This window comes from Zootoca vivipara, chromosome 7 (genome assembly GCF_965207765.1).
Source record: "Zootoca vivipara chromosome 7, rZooViv2.hap1.1, whole genome shotgun sequence".
NCBI lineage: Eukaryota > Metazoa > Chordata > Lepidosauria > Squamata > Lacertidae > Zootoca > Zootoca vivipara.
In genome coordinates, this window is record NC_142590.1 from 19894060 (window position 1) to 19914591 (window position 20532).

At 40.0% G+C, this 20532-nt stretch overlaps 2 protein-coding genes across 4 annotated transcripts in view; one reads left to right on the top strand and one right to left on the bottom strand.

Moving 5' to 3' along the window:
• Positions 1-12890, top strand: part of SASS6 (SAS-6 centriolar assembly protein) — a 17609-nt gene extending 4719 nt beyond the window's left edge. The window contains exons 3-17 of one of the 2 annotated variants that reach the window (XM_035121505.3): positions 1059-1138; positions 1861-1965; positions 2811-2982; positions 4001-4078; positions 5184-5303; positions 5390-5581; positions 5795-5989; positions 6551-6640; positions 6729-6908; positions 7171-7252; positions 7867-7991; positions 8864-8989; positions 9484-9581; positions 10925-11019; positions 11127-12890. In XM_035121505.3, coding sequence (XP_034977396.3) covers positions 1059-1138; positions 1861-1965; positions 2811-2982; positions 4001-4078; positions 5184-5303; positions 5390-5581; positions 5795-5989; positions 6551-6640; positions 6729-6908; positions 7171-7252; positions 7867-7991; positions 8864-8989; positions 9484-9581; positions 10925-11019; positions 11127-11215 — 1827 coding nt within the window. In that variant the 3' untranslated portion in view covers positions 11216-12890. The remainder of the gene's footprint in view (positions 1-1058; positions 1139-1860; positions 1966-2810; positions 2983-4000; positions 4079-5183; positions 5304-5389; positions 5582-5794; positions 5990-6550; positions 6641-6728; positions 6909-7170; positions 7253-7866; positions 7992-8863; positions 8990-9483; positions 9582-10924; positions 11020-11126) is intronic. The other variant, XM_035121506.3, reaches the window with a different exon arrangement.
• SLC71A1 (solute carrier family 71 member 1) overlaps positions 1822-20532 on the bottom strand; it is a 35636-nt gene continuing 16925 nt past the window's right edge. Inside the window, exons 8-14 of one of the 2 annotated variants that reach the window (XM_088673133.1) lie at positions 19305-19376; positions 18854-18966; positions 17785-17882; positions 17370-17533; positions 15867-16067; positions 14378-14437; positions 1822-1932 (exon numbers count right to left, since the gene is read on the bottom strand). In XM_088673133.1, the coding sequence (XP_088529259.1) occupies positions 14420-14437; positions 15867-16067; positions 17370-17533; positions 17785-17882; positions 18854-18966; positions 19305-19376 (666 nt within the window). In that variant the 3' untranslated portion in view covers positions 1822-1932; positions 14378-14419. Of the gene's footprint in view, positions 1933-14377; positions 14438-14645; positions 16068-17369; positions 17534-17784; positions 17883-18853; positions 18967-19304; positions 19377-20532 lie in introns of those variants that run through there. The other variant, XM_035121507.3, reaches the window with a different exon arrangement.

Below are 20532 nucleotides of genomic sequence, written 5' to 3' on the forward strand. Positions count from 1 at the left end.
AGGGATGATGTAGACCAGGCATCCCCAAACTTCGGCCCTCCAGATGTTTTGGCCTACAATTCCCATCATCCCTGACCACTGGTCCTCTTAGCTAGGGATCATGGGAGTTGTAGGCCAAAACATCTGGAGGGCCGCAGTTTGGAGATGCCTGATGTAGACCAACAATATATGGAGGTCCAGAAGTCCCCATCCTTCTTGTAGGAACTGCTGTACAGTTTCTTGTGGAACATTATGAATAAGCATTGTCTTTGGGCTTAATATTTCAATGTTACTGTGCTGTGATGTCATCTGTTGTATAGATGCAATTAGCAGTTACAAAATGTATGGGTAGGCTGTTGCTGACCTGGTTTGCATGTAACACTAAGGCATGGTTTGTTTGATTGTCAAAGCCTAGCAGAGAACCCATGGTTTGTTTTCTACTTTGTTACTACTTTGAGCTGGTTTGCATGTAATGCTAAGCCAAACAGTGATTTAGTATGAACAAGCAGACTGCTGGAGATTGGATTGTGGACACTTAGTTCCTCCTGCTGTCCTCTTCCTTCTTTCAGTTAAGCCATGGTTTTGCTCAGCATGTAATCTAAACTCAGCCTTGTTATTTGTCTTTCTCCAGACAAATTATGAGCAGTAACCTAGGTTTGTTACTAGGTTTGCAGCTCATCTTGTGACAACCAAGAAAAGGTCTTATTGTTGTGGTACCCTGCCAGTGAAACAGTCTCCCTTGAGATAAGGCAAATACCTACTCTTGGTTATCAGTGGTTGCTAAAAACATACTACTACTTCAGGATTTTGCTAACCATTAATATCAACATGTTGATTTCATCTTAACTTTTTTGCTCCTGAATTATTTGTTGTTATTGTATTTTTAGTGTTTGATTGTGAACCACCTTGAGGTTTTTTTTCTTAATCAAAGGGGATATGGAAGTATTTAAATAAATTAAAAACAATCCATAGTTAAAACAAACTGTTACATAGTGCAGTGTGCAGACACAGCCACTGAATGCATGACTCCGAAAGAATTGTGAAGCTGTAATAAATTTCTCCAAACTATTTTCTTCTAGGATTTACTTGTCCGACTAACTGATGATTCTGACCCCTTTTTTCTATACAATCTTGTTATTTCTGAGGAAGATTTTCAAAGGTAAGTTACCAAGTTCTGATTAGGAAATATTTAGATAAAAGTTTGGGAAGTAAAAATATGATGATAAATATTAGAAGTAATGAAGAAGAAACTGTTAAAGATGGTTTTAAAAAGAAAATCAGAGGGGATCTGGGGAAGTACAAGAGACAATGACTTAAAAGACTGAAATAAGTTGATATTTGTCTGATTGTTTTTTATAGGTTCTATGTCTATGTTTTTTTCTTTTTCTTCTTTTTTCTTTTTTGTATTTTTCTCTTTTAATACATGTTTTATCTGTTATGAATGGTTATATAAAACTAATAAAAATTATTTAAAAAATAAAAATAAAAGTTTGGGAAGTGTGTTTTAGCTAATGATTATTATGAACATTGTTCCTGTGTATCTAATGACTTGCATATCTCAGAAGGAAAAAAAGGTTACAATAATATATAGTGGGGAGAAAAGAGATTCTAACTAAATATCAAGAATAACTTTCTGACACTAAGAGCTGTTTGACAGTCGAAGAGACTCCCACAAGACCTGTTGGACTCTCTTTCCTTGGAGGTATTTAAGCAGAGGTTGGATGGTCATCTGTCATGTATGATCTAATTGAGATTTTCTGTATTGTAGGGTGTTGGACCAGATGACCCTCAAGGTCCTGTCCAACTGTATAATTCTATGATTTTAGCAACAAATATTCTATAGGAATACATATTTATTGTACTCTTTCTTTTTTTATATAGTTTAAAACTCCAGCAGAGTCTTCTGGTAGATTTTTCTGCTTTTCCTCAGCGATTTATAGACCTTCTTCAACACTGCATCCAAGAACAAAATAAAGACATCCCAAGGTTAGTAATGCTTAAGCAGTAGTCTATATTTTCTTTAAAACAAGTAATACAAACAGTAAAAGTAGCATTCAAGGAGGCTGATTTTGTTTTAAAACATTTTATTAACACCATTTGAAATCTCACGTTCAATAACAAAACAAAAATGGACAATGCAAAACCTATGGGCAGGATTCAGCTAGTGGAAGCCTGCACAAGTGGGCTTTCCCACTCTCCTGTCCCCATGCCCTCTCCCAAATTGACATGGGGATGGGGCAGGAGATCTGCTAGAACAATGAGCTGGAGGAGGAGATAACTGACTGTACCATCAGACAGGGAGAAATGTTTGTGCTGCCAGAGCAATCTGCTTAGCTCTATGTTGAATTCCATATAAATCTGTCAATTATATTTTGCTTTGACTTTGCTCTAGGAGTGCTTGTTGGGGTTGTTGACACCTTTTAAGTGGAGAACACATACCTCTTGCTGTGAGAGAGTTAGAGACAAAAGTACAAACTCTCTGCCCAGTCCATCTAATGCTCTGTTATAGTGCAATGTGCCCCCCATTCCCTTTCCTTTGCCTTTTCAGGAGCTACTTCCCAAAAAATTGTTGCTGACTTTTAAAATAAGGCTTGCAGACTGCTTAGGAAAAGGTTGTTGCACCTGCATTGATCCACACTGCTACCAGTGGGGCAAAGGAAGTAGCCAGTATTTGTAATGATTGGTGGATTAACACACCAGTGGGATAGTAGTGGAATTGGAAGAGTTATTTCCTCTGTACCTGCCTACCCTTCCATAAGGATATGTGTGTCATGTGCTGAGAGACCCAGCTAGCAAGTTATTTTTAACGTGTTCTTACTCATTCTTTTTAGGTTTTTGCTGCACCTGGTTTCATCGGGTCCTAATTTAGATCACACTCCTGCTTTTTTAAACGTGGTCGAGACAAACCCATTTAAACACCTCACCCACTTATCACTGAAATTCCTACCAGGAAATGATGCAGAAATCAAGAAGTTTCTGGCAACCTGTTTGAAATGTGTTAAGGTAAAACTAAGATTTCAGCGGTATGTTTTGGGTTACACTTTCAGATCTTTTGGCATAGCGACTAGCTTGGGTCACTGTCTAAACGAAGAAGCAATATATAAAGTTGTGGGGTGTGTCCTGCTGTGTGATCTGGCATACTCTGCTTTTCTTTTAATTACAGTGGTGTAAGAAGGCAGCCTTGATGTAAAATTTCTATATTTTACAATTGAAAGTTCACACATCACATTAAACCAAATTTGAAATAAAGTAGAGTTTAATCTGAAATTGCAGGTGCTCCTGCTGCACTGCCAGGAACAAGTTACAGTGGTACCTTGGGTTACAGATGCTTCAGGTTACAGACTCCGCTAACCCAGAAATAGTACCTCGGATTAAGAACTTTGCTTCAGGATGAGAACAGGAATCGTGCGGCAGCGGGAGGCCCCATTAGCTAAAGTGGTACCTCAGGTTAAGAACAGTTTCAGGTTAAGAATGGACCCTCCAGAACAAATTAAGTTCTTAAACCAAGGTACCATTGTATGTTCTGGCTTATCGTCATCTGGACCTGGGTTGTAGTTTGTTTCTCTCCAGCCAAACTGAATTGAATCCAAGGTTTGTTTTTGGCTTACCACTCATGGTTTGTTTGAGGGAAAGAAGCCTCAGACCTGTGTTTGTTTACTTGCAGCGCGGTGGAATAAAAGCTTGTGAGTTCAGCAGTGTGCACCAACATGCTGCTCATTCACATTAAATCATACTTCATTTTAACTATGGTTTAATGTGATATGCAAACGAGGCCAGTGCGTCTTTCAGAATTAGGCCTATGGAAAGGCACCTAATAGTTAAGTAGCCCAACTCCTGTAACAGGAGCGAGTTTGTATCTGATGTGCTGAATAGCAGTGCAGTCCTATGCATTTTTACTCAGAAGTAATCTCCGTGTCCAGTAGGACTGGAGTCCAAGTGAGAGTGTTTAGGATTGTAGGTTTAATGATTTCAAGAACTGGAAAGGGTTGCATTGACTGACAAAGCTGTCAACTGTACCTAGGAAGAAAAATTGTTGCTGGAACAGAAACTTAGAAAAACAGACGAGGACCTTACAAGACAGCTGAACTATGCCCAGCAGGTAAGAGCAGAATTCCACTGTGGGTCAATTGGTAGAAAATTAATGTTGGGTTGTATACAATGTTATCTCTGTGTGAGCAAAACTTCTACTGTAAGCACTGGGGCATCGCCTTCCTCTAGTTGAGATTCTTGCTTTGGACTATATATGACCCTCGGGGTCCTAACCGACTCTACAATTCTCTGATTCTTTACCCTCTCCCCTGCATCTCCTTAAAATGACAACCCCCCCGGAACAGATTTTTGGAGTACATTGGGGGGCTGCAGAGAGGATAGGAACCCATTGCACAAATCAAAGGTCTGCTTGAGCAGTGTTTGACTCCTTCTATTATTTAATTACTGTATTGTGTTTACTTAATGATCTTTTTGTACCTGACCCTTTAGAGAGAAAAAGTCTGATGGATCCTGACCCCAGGGGGTAATCAAATCAAAATCAGACATAGCAAAACAACAGAGGGAAGGTGGGCAATGGAGGTGTGGGCAGGGTAGGGAAAGAACATGCAGTTAAATTAATTAAAGTAATGCATGTACTTTGATTTGTTGCACTGAGGTGTAGGGGCTAAGAAAATGAGCCAAAGGCTTCCCATGAAATGTGTGTTTTGAGGGGTGGGATTAAAAGGAAATGAAGAAGATTATTGTCTCTATTTTATTGAATTCATTGTATAAATACTGTGTCTAAATTTAGGATCTCTGATATGCCTTCTTGCTGAGCTTCAATACAGGAGGAGAGGAAATTATTTAATAGTAGCTGCATTAGATGGCAGAAGCAAAATCAACAGAGTTCTCTGGCTCTTTGAAGAGTAACAAACTTTTTTTGCAGCTTGTGCTAAAATAGGCAAAAGCCTGTTTCATCAGATGCATGGGAGGTTGGTGGTTAAGGGTAGGCTCAGCTGTAAAAGCTCACACTACACTTAATTTTTAGTGGGGGGTTTTCTGGGATAGCTGTGATGTGGGAAATGTTCTGCAGGCTAGTCTTTGCAGTGGGATGTGTTTGTAATAGGATAACCTCCCTGTGACCATCTTATAAAGCAATGGCATAGTATTGAGTAAAACCCTTCAATTACATGCAAGTTGACCATCTTACTATTTTCCACCCCCCTCATATTTAGAGCTTGTCAGAAAAGAGCAGGGAACTGGACAAGTTGAGAAATGAATTGGCATCCAAAACAGCATCTCTAACCAACAAATATACCCAGGAACTGACAAATGAGAAGGAGAAAGCTCTGCAGGTGTGTAAAGAGAAGCCTATATACATCTAGCAGAATCCTTATGCCTTTAGTAATCCTTATGCTCAAGTAATTGCTTTTCTTTGCAGGCACAAGCACAATATCAACAACAGAATGAGCAACAGAAAAGGGATCTGGAAAGCTTGCATCAGAAAACAGTGCAGCAGCTGCAGAATAGGCTGAAGGAATTGGAAAATGTCAACAAGGAGCTAATGGAAAGGAGATACAAAGGCGATTCAACAGTCAGAGAACTTAAAGCGAAATTGTCTGGCATAGAAGATGTATGTAATATTTCATCTATTAAGATCTACATTGGGAGACAACTTGATAGTTTCCAGTCACTCATACAAAGAATACCAAATATTCCCATTTATGTATTGGAAACAAGTTTGGTTTTTTTTAATAGAATATGCTTAACTTCTGTCAAACAAAGCATGAATGTTTGCCAGCAGCTTTTGTTAAAATGCTTTAAAAATATTTCTTCAACCATATAGGAATGCCAGAGAGCAAACCAGGAAGTTCTGTCTCTGCGTCGAGAGAATGCTACCCTAGATGCTGAATGCCATGAAAAGGAAAAATTAGTAAATCAGCTGCAGACTCGAGTTGCTGTTTTAGAACAGGAGGTCAAAAGCAAGGAGGATCTGGTTACTAGGGCAAAAGAAGTATCGGATGCAACACATGAGCAAAAGGTTCTTAATTTTACTTTCTAGAATACAGCAGTACTTTAACTCATGGAGAATTGAATGCTGAAATGAGAGAACATGAGCTACAATCCAAAGAGCTGCTTATAGGTGCATATCAGGGGGTTCCCCATGCCCTATCTAATTTACTTCCTATTTGATACAACAAAAGTGTTCTGCTCCTCAAATATGCCCTTGAAATTCCTTTTAAGTTTCAAAAATAGTGTGCTGTGTGGCATGGGACATTCCCATTAGAGAAACGAATCCAAAACCTGCTGGGCACACATAAATAGTTATGTAGTTCTCTGGATTAAGGCTATATTTAGAAAGTGCAGGCAATACTACAATGCATTGACTTTAAAAAAAAGTTAAATATTTCACCACACTGTTGTAACTATAGTAATATAAATAAGCATTTTTGGATGTGATTGGCTTTTTAGAAATTGCTAGCATTTTACATTACAGAATAAGAATTTCAGAACTAGTGTTCTTGTTACTTGCAACTGATCCATGTGAATATTTCTTGGCAAAACAAAACCTCCCCTAATACAAAATATGTTCTTTTAAAAGGTAAACCTGGAAAAAAATATAGAAAAGAAACAAATTCAAATAGGAAATCTGGAAACAACACTGAAGTCACTATCATCTGAACTCCTTAAGGTTTGTTCAAAACATGTTATTGTCCTTCTTGATTATGATTATTTGACTTCATGTGTTCTCAATTTAAAATTCTGTGGTTGTTTATTAGGCAAATGAGATAATAAAGAAATTGCAAGGTGATGTAAAGACTCTAATGAGCAAATTGAAGCTGAAAAATACAGTAACAATTCAGCAAGAAAAACTCTTGGCTGAAAAAGAAGAAAAACTGCAGAAAGAACAAAAAGATCTACAGGAAGCAGAAAGTTCTCTCCAAGCAAAAGAGCAAGAGGTAACTTAAGGGTCAGGTTTCTATCCAGAAAGTTTTTTTTAAATATGCTTAACTTTAAACTCATGCTATGTCAGTTCATGCTAGGTCTCTGCCTTGAACCATTTTGCATAATCCCTGTACATATGATTGGCAGACCAATTCTGTGGTGTGGTGGAAATACCGTATGAGCTTTTCAATAGACTTAATACACTTTGCTTTTAAAGTAAGAGTTTTGGTGCTGCCGATTAAACTGCTATGGACTGATAGTGTTAAAACATTTCAGGTGTGCAAGTTGCAGGATCAATTGGAAGCTACAGTACAGAAGCTGGAGGAAAGCAAGCATCTTCTCAAAACCAATGAAAACGGTGTGTGTATATGAGATTTTTGCATCAGCCACTAATATCTAATCCTATCAACTTTTCAGAGCCTAACAACTGAAGCTGGTTTGAGACGTAATCTCACTTTCGTGGGTCTACAAATTCTATGTTCTTAGATATGTAGCAGTTGATCAGCTTTCTGTTAAGGAAGTGCAAGCATGTACATATTATTGTGCAAAGACTTAAGAATTCTGTTCTTAAGCTGGAACCTAAAGAAGAATTTCTGGAGCTGCCATATTTATTCTTCCCCTTTTGTTTCCTTCCCTCTTCTGCAACTTCATTATGTGTAATTTTAATTTTTAATTAATAATTCCTGAATGTAATTTCCCCACTTCCCATCTATTGTGTAAGGCTGTCGCAGAGTACTGACTAGGTTTCTCAGTCTCTAATTTAATATACTGTATAGTATCACAAAACTGAGGCTGCGGTCCTACACCCAGGCATATTGAACTCGATGGACTAACTTCAGTGTAGATATTCATAGGATGGCACTGAATTATTTATGTATGGCTGTCCAGCAGTATACTGAGCTATGGTTTAGATTTAAAACAAAAGATACAGGTCCTGAAAAGTGACACTTGGTTCACATTTTTTCTTTGTAGTTATCACATGGCTAAACAAGCAGCTGAATGAAATTCAGATGACAAGGAAGCAAGAAGTGTCAGGAACATCTACTACTAGTCCTAGTGGTACCACTCCAAGAACTGGCATTTCACCTCACAGTATGGTAATAGTAATCTCCTTATGAATTTTTATATGTCTGTAAAAATGATCCCAATGCTGCATTCTCTTACTTGGAAGTTCCACATGGAATAGATATAAAAGGTAAAAGACCCTGGATGGTTAAGTCCAGTACAATTCAACTATGGGATGTGATGCTCATCTCCGCTTTCAGGCTGAGGGAGCCGGTGTTTGTCCACAGACAGCTTTTATGGGTCATGTGGCCAGCATAAGCCGCTTCTGGCGCAACAGAACAATGTGATGGAAGCCAGAGCACACAGAAAGTCCATTTACCTTCCCGCCACAGCGGTACCTATTTATCTACTTGCGCTGGTGTGCTTTCGAACTGCTAGGTTGGCAGCAGCTGGGACAGGGCATTGGGAGCTGGCTCTGTTGCAGGGATTCGAACTGCCGTCCTTACAATTAGCAAGCCCAAGAGGCTCAGTGGTTTGGACCACAGCGCCACCCACATCCCACCTAAACCACATGGAACAAAACCTAGGACTTCTTAAAAAGCATGCATATATACACATAGTATACAGAACTATTTAGAAACTGATCATACATGATCAAGTGCAGGGTTTTGTTTGTATGCTTGCTTCTGGTCCTTTCCTTCTCCTATAGTTAATTTCTACATATACTGGGAGAGAAGGAAGTGCTTATACCCAATATCCACTATTAAGATACAAATAGAGGAATTTGTTCTCAAATGGAAAGAATACAGTACAAATTATGAAGTACTATATAAATTATTAGTATAGTTTAATTTTGGATGTGTTTGCTTTTAAATACAAAAAATGGGAAAGGTATGAAAAGAGCTTTGGAACTAATAGTGTGCTGTTGTTGCTCTGGCTTTATAATTTTAATTTTCTTTTGCAGGTTGATAGCAGAATCCCATTTTTGAACTCGGGACTAGGCTATCCCATCTCCCCTTTGCTGCCTTTTCAAAGTTTCCCAGATGCAGTGGCTATCAAAAGCATCAACCAGCAAACTTCAGGACAAAAGGCAGGCACCCAAATATATAATTTTATATTCTATTGCATCTTTCCAAGTTAGCATTATAAGCTGCTGCACACCCAGAATACAGGCTTTAAGAATACGTGTAACAAGGACTGAGCTGTAAGTTCTCATATGGAGAAACTTCTACCTGTGGCAGCAGAACTAAAAGAAATACTTTTAAATGAACAAAAAAATTACCCTGTCACTCTTTTGGCAAACCCCATCCCTCAGGAACAACTCTTTCCCCTCCAAGTTGTTGAAATCTCTTAGCCTCTCCTTTTTGCAGGTATATAAAGTGAAATTAATTTTCACAACTGCCCTTCATAATTTCAACAAAATACCGGGAGTGTGGAAGCCTAAGGTTTATGTCTTAGTGGCTTAAGTTTTAAAGTGTTGTGCATATGAACCAGATTTTAGGGTAACTCTTATTGGCATTTTATAATGTATAATTAAAGCCTAGACATAGAAATGTGAGTATGTGAAAAATGTTCTGTCTCCAGCAGGTTCAGTTCAATGTGCAGCCTCAAGAGACCAACAGATGTTCAGATTTGCAGCCAGGAATTACTGTGATGACAAATCACCCAACAAATAAAGAGAAGTGAGTGCTTGTGCTTTTAGTTGAGGAGTGGTCCATCGGTGGCCCTGGCCTAATTATGTATGGGTGGAGGTTGCCGGAAGAGAGGAAAGGGGTGCCAAAATGGATGGCACAAAGTCCTTTGGCAAGAGTGATTGCCAAAGCATTCTCCTGCCCACACCCCAAGAGTAACAGCAGCAGTATTATTTTTAATTTTGAGAGGGAGGAATGTGTGCAAGGGACCCTTGAGATAAATCTCTTGGGATTTTCTACACAGGTATGCCTGATCTTTTTCATCAGATTCCTTTTCATGGAGAAGTTATTTGGTATGACTGAACCAGTTTATGGTAACTATCAAAATACCGTCCATAACAGAGTGACAGAGACTAAAAGGCAACATGACGATAATGCATGCATTGGTCTGTTTTCCTCTGGCCACACTAGGCATATCAAAAGTATTGAGATCCAGCAAGTGAATGTGATGTCCATAGAAGATGCAAAAGTATTCTGTTGTGCAGCTACTTGAATCTAAAGTGTAGGTGACACTGTGTACATGCCCACATTTTGATATGCATACTTTTTAAATTAGCAGCTGAATAAGATGGATCCCTCGTGGAATTCAATCTGACTTCCCTTAAACATGTATAGCTGCTTTATGCTGAATTAATACTGGGTTACATGGATCATTGCTCTACGTAACTATGTCTGGCACTGGCTCTCCATCAGGTGCCTTTCCTATCAGCTGCTACCTGATCCCTTTAAGTGGAAATACCCAGGAATTGAACCAGGGATTTTCTGCATGGAAAGCATATGACCCTTCCCAGCTGTAGCCCCTCCCTGACAATGGGCTTGATCTAAATAGAACCCCAAAGCTGCTGCCAGACCTTGGACACTGGCTGGGGAGACCCAGGTTCAAATCTCCACTCGGCCAATCTTACTGGGTGACCTTGGGCTAGTCAGTCTCACAGCCTAATCTACCTCACTGGGCTGTTAGGTTAAGGTACATGGCTCTTCTATGTTTTATCTACCATATCTTTACTTTCTTGGTGGAAAGGTAAGATACAAATACTACTTTCACCAAGGCAGTCAAAAACAGGCTACATGTCTGAGTGTTCCTGAAGAAATGTCTAACTTGTGGTCCCTAATATGTTGTTGGGACTCCCATTAGCACCATCCAGCAGGTTGGACTACAACTCTGAGCATCCCCAACACCAGCTGGAGAGTTTTGACTTCTAAAAAAACAAAGCAGTATTTTAGGAGAGCATAAAATGTATTATTTGAAGATCTTTTAGTGAACTTAGAAACATGCTTTGAGTGTGGCAAACTGAAATGGCTTCTTCTTAGTAAGTATATTTCTTCTGACTTAGTGGTGAAAACATGGGATTGGAAGCAAAGTATTTGAAGAAAAGAGAAGACAGCATTCCTTTACGAAGGCTCAGCCAAAACACATCTCACAACACAGGTGGGCAAGCATGCATCTGCATTGAACTTTAAAATGTGAGATATTGCTCTAAAACTTTCTGAAATCTTCTGAAGCTGTTCGTTTAAGATTCTTTTCCCCATTATTAGGACACCTGAAGTCAACTGCCTTGATAAAAACACAAATACCAGCCAAATCTGCAGCACCTTCCAGACCCTCTGCTTACTTCCCTGGATAGTGGACAACATATTTGCCATGGTAAAATGCTTATCAGCAGTTGCAATTCTTTTTATGGTTATCTCACCTGTAAAGTGTCAACATAAACTCATTTAGTAAGCAATGAAATACCTGAGAGATAACAAGAGCTAGTTTTTCTTTGGTCTGCTTACATTGTAATGTGAATTACAGAAATTTCCTAACAAGACTTGCAACATTGTAAGGACCAAAATGAGTGATTGACCAATTTTGTATCAATTATCAAAGTGCACTGACGGGAAGAAAGGTTTGCAATTTCTCTCCCCGACTGAATTCTCTGCACTACATGTTCTTCTTGGATATGGACCTCAGAGGTAAAAATTCATCTTTGAAGCCTTGGAGCCTTTTCTTTATTTTAAAGCTTGTCAAAGTTACTATGCACTTCAAATCATCGCTACCAGCTCCAAGTTACATTTAAATTAAAATTTTACCAAGGATGAGCTCATCCATTCATTCTTTGCAACACTTCTGAGGCTTTCGGAAGTGCACAAATTTCCTACTTAGCATATGTCAAACTAAATTATCTTAATATTTATTGTCTGTTGCTTATTTGACCAGATGGTGGCACGCTTTATAAACGTTTTGCACCTTTCATAACTTTACAGGGAGAAAAGTAAATAAGCTCCTCCAGGTTTATTTTGCAATCTTACCAATTTATTTTTCATTGATCCTAAATATAAGTAATTTGGTAGTGTTCCACCAGTGCAAAAATCCACCAAGATTCCTAATAGTAAGCAAGTGTGTCTAGTTCTTACCAGGGTTCAGAAGGCATTACTTGACATTGTTAGATACCAAATGGAGCAGTATAAATTAGATTTGCCAGGTGAGTTCAGCCTTACAGCAAACTCTTATTTTCATTTAATTTTGAAATATATCAACTTTTTATATCTTAATGGTCTGTAGTATAATATCAGAGTATCTTTAACATTCTAAGCGACTGTTCAACATTTGAATCACAACAAATGATAATTTTGCTGCTTTTCAAAATATTTTAAATTTAGGGTGTCAGTTTTTAAGTTGTAAAATGTTGCAGTCAATGTATAGTGGCATGATTTAAAGTCTTACATTACATAAAACTGGTACATAGCCATAACAGCTTTTGTAAAATTAATGAAAATCAGCAATTCTTGAAAAGGATTTTAAGGCCTTTACATTGCTACTGAAATCAGTAAAATATATAAGCGCTATTCGGATTCTCCCAAAAGCTGTGGAATTTCAGAATACTTGATGGTGGGTGATTAATGCCAAGACCTATTAATTTCAGTAGGTTGTGATTACACTTCTCTATTCTAAATAGCAGTGTAAGATTTTTTGCAAAGCATGTTTTTTTAATCAGTTTCACTGATTTGTATTGGGAACTCTACATGTGTGATTTCAAAATTGAAGTGTCATTTCTTTAGCTGTTAGCAGTCATGATATTCAAGTCTCTTAAAGGTGGTTAGTATAGTAGATTGTTACCCACTTATGAGTAGCTAGCTTTTTTTAGCACATGGACTTTTTGTATATTGCTAAGTGTGTAAATACAAATTATTTGAACATGTATGGCAGAATCATTCTTTGCAGTGTAAAATTTGTACATTTGTCTTTTAATCAGAATGCATGTTCACATGTATCTAAATGCTTGTTTCAGTAAATTTTCAAATAAAATGAAACAAATACTGCTGGTGGAATTAATATAAATTTTGACTCTTAAGAGAAGATGCAAACATTTAATTTTGTCAACTGACAAAACCTAAGGGTTGCATTGTATTGATTAAGGCTACAATCCTACAAAGGCTTACATGGGTCTGACTTCTCAACAAATATGACACAGGATTGCGAATGCTCTTAAAAGGGATTGTTGCAGAAAGTCAGCTTCTGCCCATATTACACCTATCCCATGCTTTGTAAGAGGGGTCACCAACCTATTTTGGACCAGTGGGCACATTTCCAACTTTGGGAGTGCTGGGGCTGCCATGGGGTGGGGACATGGCAAAACACAAAATGAGTGAAAGAGCTACTTCCGACAACTTTGTTACCCTGGGAAGACAGCTATATCCTGTTGGTCCTGATTGTGGGAGATCAATACAACATTGATTTTTACCTTCATGCACCATAACCTGTTGCTAATAGCAACAGCATGCATTCCTCAGTACCATGAAAAATATACAAGGTAGGCATAACACACTCATTCTCACTTCACAGAAATTGCTTCGTAGGTACTTGCAGATTTTGCTCCATAGCTTTCTTTCTAAATGAAAGCTCAGAGCCTGGGTACATAGTAACAGGAGAAAACCCCAGTACAATAGGCAAGATTTTCCTAGCCTTCACTTGAAGGAAACAGGGATTTTTAGGTCTTACATTAAGGGCAAGTAAGAATATATGATATCAGTGCATTTGATTTGTGCCCTACTCCTCGTATTCCAGAATAGACATTTTGCAGTTTTTCTGCCAGTAGAGAAAGCATGTCATTTCTCAGATGTTATAGGGCATTGTAGCAGCACTGTCAATTTTTAAGCTTAAACACCTTATTGAGTCAGATCATTGCTCCATCACCGAGAGTTTGAGATAGCTTTTTCCAGCTGTACTGGAAGCACCAGGAGTCACCAGGCTGATGAGCCTTTCCCCTAAGTCACCTCCATACTATAGTGCTTGCCCACTACTGTCTCAAGCAGAGGAGCTGCCCACCAAAAACATTTCAAATTTCAATTCTACAGTTACCTTATACGAAATTGTCTTATTCATATAACTCCCCCACTAACTGTATATAAAGAAAATTGTTTGTGGGGAAATTCCTTTTTGCAGTGACATTACTGGCTGAAGACTGGGCCAAAAAACTGTACATTACCTAATAAGATTCCCTTCTGGAAAATAACTATGTTGATTAATTCTTTATATAGCCAAAGGCAGAAATCTTAACAGCTAAATCCAGTTGGTGCTAAAGTTTTACAAGAGCCAAATGTGAAAAACACCCTTTTATCTAGTCAATAGGGAATTCTTTCTACAGTATTCCATCTCTTCCCTCACCAAGTGCTCTGACAACCGTCTAAAGCAGATTTAAGATTGGGGAGGAAAATTTGGCAATCCCCCTCCCATTCAGCTGGCAGATTCTTTTCCATTAATACAAAGTCACCATTGGATACTACACCTTATCGAATACGTTTACCTCTTCCTGGTGTCTCATACAAAGTACAGGTTGGTGATGCCTTTAAGTAGTAAAGAATATCTGTGAGTACATAGAAGAAGCAGAGTTACCATGAGAAAGGTATACGCTCATCTACACACATGGCATATAGTCTTGTTTCAAGTAATTTGTTTTTTTAAAAAATCACTAAAATATTCAACTTTATTAAGTGTATTTACATATTTTTTCCAGCTTTTAGTCAACCGTGGTGCATTAAAAAAGCTAAGCAATAACCACAGTACAAGATGAAAACATTTTGAACTATACAATACTTTATACACGTTTTATACAAAGGAACACTTAAATAATACAACCGGACACAAAAATATACATTTTTTAGAGAAATTCACATCAGTAATTGTATAAAGCTCTCTCCTGTACTGTGGTCCTGAAACGGCAGGACTAATCCTTGGCTCTGAAGTGTTACTTGTGACAGTCCTGAAAGGCCACTATAGCACAAGGATTGCCACCTCTATTACTAGGCAGGGCTACTTACCAATCGCCACTCTCTCTCTCTCTCTGCAGACTTCATTCACAAATAACAACAGAGCCAGAGAAGGCAGATCAACTGCCATTTGGCTTTAGCTCTGTACTTAAAAAGCTACCGTCGCTGACCAGTAACAGAAGTGGCAATCCAGTATAGACCACACCAACATCTTCAAGGCTATCAGCTTAGAGTTGAGTTTGTGTGTTCAAGTGTTGAGGTCCTTATGCAAAACATCCAAAGCATAGTGGTATCAAATTGTATTTAGGAAGGTAGAGTTCTGGAGCCAGTAATAAAATCTTTTAGGCTCACGCTACCCACTAGTTTTAAGTACTACATACTGATATATACTTAATTAAAAGAATGAAATAATTAGCAGAATAATGCACTTAAAGGAGTGTGTACTGTTCAGGATGTGTGTTCAACACATGATTGTGTTAGTAAAAATAAGGAAAGCCTGCCAGACACTGATTTGCCAGTCCAAAGTCAACCCAGTTCACTTTTCTGCATTTAGTGCATCTGCATTAAGGCTTTGAATTCGTCTGACCCAAGATTTTACTGTTAAAATAAATGGGTACCCAAGTCCTGCTAGTATGTCTCATTGAGACCAACATGAAGAGAATAAAGCTTAACACCTTCCAGAAACTGATGCAAGAACACATGCAGATACCTTGAATATATATAATTTAGTTTCAAAATTAAGATGTAAAGATTTAATAAGTTTTTTTTCACTAGGACATTATGGCAAAAAATCCTAGAGGGTTAAAAAAAAAATCAAAAATCAAATAATTTAAGTTGTAACTTCTTTGGAGGGTTTTCCACTTCCTGTTTGTGGTTCTTACAATTTTCATGCAAAGAGATAAAATTTCTTAAGACCACCTTAAGAAACGACACTTTCAATGGAAATGGAATGTGCATCCAGAACTGTAGGTGGGGGGGGGGGAGTAAGAAACTCGCTCTAGGAGTCCTCGAGTTTTGTTGTCATACATTTGTGTCTTGTAATAAAGGTTCCTTGGCCTCTCCAGGGGCCTGTGGACTGTGCGGGTGACCGTGGCCACCGCAGTGCTTTTTCCAGTTGCTTGACCGACCATTTAAGTTGGTGTGTTCAGGAATAAACAAGGCAACAAGCAGAGCCAGTAATACAGAGCATGCTCCAAATAGGAATGGGGGACCAGGAATGATGGAGTTCTGCAAGGAAAAGCACAAGAGAAGTTTACAAAAAGAAACCACCACTTTTAGCTTGAATTGTGTTTCCCCTTTAGATTATTTTACGCCAGATGTTAGCGCAGCAAAGACTGGACACTGCGCCAACAGAGTTGCAGAAGTTTCTTTCCCACCCTTCCTCCCGCTAACCTAAAAGATTAGAGGGCACTGGACTTTGAGCCACTAAACGCAAACAATAACCTATCATCCCACCCCCGGCTGTGTGACATATTTAAAACCAAACTACAGAACTGCTCCAGATGCTGGAGAATGCCAAACACAACAGGTAATCCCATGTATTTCATTCAAAGTAGAGATGATGGCTACTCTATGGATTATTATTACTACTACTACTACTACTACTACTACTACTATTACTATTACTGCACCAATCATTGGACTTGCAAGAATAAAATGTCTACACGGTAGTTTGCTGGTAAAAGTAATACAAAATCTTTGTTGGCAAAATTCTGGATTTACACTTGAATGCCATTTCCAAATGAAGTGTGCATTTATCAATCAGAAATCGGTCTTAAGCTGCATATGGGTTTTCCTCAGATACTGCAAAACAACTGTGCACTTGCAGCCTCACTCCGCTTTCCAACAGCCAAAACTGCAGCAGGCAAGGTACGACACAGTGAACAAAATAAAATGATTTTCCAGCTGTGGACAGATCTGAAGTATTATTTTTTCAACTCGAGAATGGGGAAACAAATAACCTTCAGTATTTCCATGCAGTGATGAATTGATATATTAAGCAAATCTGAGGATCAGATATTCTAAGCCAAGTACATTCTAAATCATATCAGATACTCTAAGCCAGGTACATGGTATGTTCTAAATGTTGTGGACTCCCAACTCCCATCAGTCCAGTCAGCATGAATGATGGACAGGAATGATACCTGTATCGTACCACACAGGCTACCCATTCTGTAAGCTTGGTACTCACAACCAATGCCATCATGTACCAGAGAAGATACCTTTTAGATGCAGGCATCCCCAAACTCGGCCCTCCAGCTGTTTTGGGACTACAATTCCCATCATCCCTGACCAATGGTCCTCCTAGGGATGGTGGGAGTTGTAGTCCCAAAACAGCTGGAGGGCTGAGTTTGGGGGTGCCTGTTTTAGAGCAACCTTCACAAATTCTGTTTCTGAAATGACTCTTTAGGACAAGTCACACATTAAGCAAAGTCTACCACCACATATACACCTAAGAGGTACTTGTATGCAAGCAGTGAAGTGTTTGCCCCTCTCTGTTGAAATATACAGAAACGCTGAAGACAATACCTGCTGCGAATGGTGCTGTGTGGCTACATTGTCTCCCAGATCATTCTGAGTCACTGGAATTTCATTCAATTCTACATGGAAAATGTAGAATATAAAACCATAAAGTGCTGGTCCCAAGCCATTGCAAAGGCCTCTTATTCCTGTTATCATTCCTTGTACGACACCTAGAAAACAACAAAAGAATCAGGCTACAGGCTAACAGTTTTCTATACTAGGGCCACTATAAAAAAAAGATACTGTGTGCTCAACAAATATTTGCCTGCCTTATCTGGGAACTGTCTCCCCACAGTCCCGAGATTGCTAAAAACATTTTGATCACTTTTTACTAGTACTCGGTGTGCTTCTAAAAAACCAAAGCCATTCATTGGTTCTGAGAATTTTCCACTTCACATGTCTTGTCTTATGAAGTACCTACCCTGTTGATCAGCATCAGCAGTTCGCGAAACAAGTGCACTGACGGCTGGAAACGTGATGCTAGACATGGCAGCAACAGCCCCTGCTGCCCACATCATCCTGGAAAAAAGTTGAAATTGGAATGGATAAATTTGTCAAGGTATAATTCAATACTGTGGCCGTTTAACTGTGGTGTGAAACTACTAGTACATTTGCAAACTAAGGGTCCTGCATGGTTTCAAACTAGATGGGCAACTGCGTGTTTAGATTCCTGCATTGCAGGTGGTTGGACTAGATCAGGGGTCGGCAAGGTTTCCTGGCCATGGGCCGGATCATTCCCATGGACGATCATCCGTGGGCCGGACATGCACGGACATGTGCAGCGCGATGCCGGAAATTGCGTCTGTGCATGTCCGCGGCGCCGCAAATCGCGTCTGTGCATGCCCAGAAGCCGAAAATCGTGCCTGTGCAGAAGCGATTTTCGGCATCTGAGCATGCGCAGACACGGTTTCTGGTATCTGCGCATGTGCAGATGCCATTTCTGGCACCACTCAGCGAGTCCCCACTCTGTGCTGCGCTGGTTTAGCTCAGCGCCTGGTGGACTTGCCAAGCAGGCAGCTCGGTGAGCAGGCAGCTCGTGGGCCGGTTAAATGGCCTCCGTAGGCCGGATCCAGTCCATGGGCCGGAGGTTGCCGACCTCTGGACTAGATGATCCTTGGAATCCCTTCCAACTCTACAATTCTATGGTTCTATACCTTCTTTTGTTCTGTCTTGAATTGTCCAACCTTCAGCTTTAGTGCATGGCTACGGGTTCTAGCATTATGATATGATTTAATCAGATGCAACCCATGCAATTGGATGGGTGTACTCAGATTTAACCATTGTATATCACCCTAAACGTGTAGCTCGGAACAGAGGTGTTATGGCAACCATCATTGCACATCTTTAGTACATACACTTTCCAATACAATGAATGAAAGCAAAAAGAATGAATGAGTCACATGGCATATAATTTAAGGAGTCTTCTAAATTAAGAACAGGATTCTGCCAATAAATAAACAAAAAGGCAACAGACTGAAAAAGTTACTTACCAAGGTTCTGAGCCAAAGCCATACCACGCAAGCTGCAGTATTTGAAATCCCAGGCCCAACAGGATGGTGTTTTTGTTTCCAATTGACCTCATAAGTAAACTCAAAACTATTGTCTGAGGGGAGAAAAATGCCAATATTTTAGTTAATGCAGTATATGGTGATTGGAAACACCCAGGACACTTTAGAGATTTAAAAAAGCATTAGCTACAGAAAACCCTGGGTTTGTTCTCAGTGACCCATGCATCTGATTTGTACAAAGCTAGAGACTGGGAACATGATTTTTGGGGGAGGGGGCGGCAAGCAGAGAATCAAAGTAACAACTATTGTTCTAACATGAAAATTTTAGTGTCTTACTTAGCTAATCACCAGTGACAGCCCAACCACCTCTGTTCTTGAAGATATTCTGCTAAGAGAACCTCTACAGCAAACCATGATTGTCAGTTATAGTTACCTGGGCAACAATGGAGAGAATCCCAAGGACTGCTATAAATGCTGCAACACTTTCTGGTGAAAATCTCATTATCTAAAGGATAAATAAAAATCATTGGATCATTTTTACGTTAAACATAGATGAGCATGTCAAAGTGTGCTCAGTTCACATAACGTTACCTATCTAACTAAAATCTTTTATTTAATAAAATACTGAATATAGCTAGCCAACTCAATTTCAAGGCAGGACAATTTTTTTAAATGTCCCTACAATGGTACAGAGGCCTGAGTTTCAGCCAGTTCTTCGGCAGAAAGTGAATGTGCTTTTAAGCAATGCAAATGATTCCACGCAGCACAGAATAAAAAGTGACTTGCCCCTTTCAGGCAAAGTTGCAAAGTCCTAGCAAATGAATCTACAGTGGTGCCTCGCTAGACGAAATTAATTCGTTCCAGGACTCAATTCGTCCTACGAAAATTTCGTCTAGCGAGGCACCGTTTCCCATGCATTAAAAGTCAATTAATGCGTTCCTATGGGCTCGGGGGGAACTGGTGGCGGCGGCGGCACTTGTTCTCTTGGCTCGGGGAAGGCAGGCAGGCGCTTCCCCGAGCCAAGAGAGCAAGCGCCGCTGCTGCCAACAACAGAGCCGGATCGGACCAAGCTTCAGAAGCTTCGTTGGATCTGGCTCTGTTGGGCGGGGTGGGGGAAAGGCGAAGGAACGACTCTGCGCCTTTCCCCCACCTCTGCCAAGCCCCATGCCGGCGAGAAGCGGCGGCGGGGGAAGACGTTCCCCCGCCGCTGCGTCTTGCCTGCCTCCCCCGACATGGAGCGCGGCTTCGGACACCTCCGAAACCGCGCTCCATGCCGGCTGTGCGCGGCAAGACGCGGTGGCAGGGGAGGCTTTTTCGGCGAAGGCAAGCGGGGGACACCTACCTAGCCCGCCCCCTTGCCTTCGCTAAGAAAGCACCACCTCGGCGAAGACAAGCGGGCGGACACCTAGTTCCTCCCCCGCTAGTTCCTCTTTGTGTTCCGCTGGTCTCTGCCGGGGCAGAGACCAGCGGAACACAAAGGGGAACCAGCTGCAGCAGGGAAAGAAGGCAAAGGGAGATCAGCTGAGAGGCGGTGACAGCTGTCAGCGCCGCTCAGCTGAGCTTCCTTTGCCTTCTTCCCTCGCTACAGCTGGTTCCCCTTTCGCTAGATGAATGCCCTGATTTTCTGATCGGAGGTTTTTATGGCCAGGCTTCGCAAGACA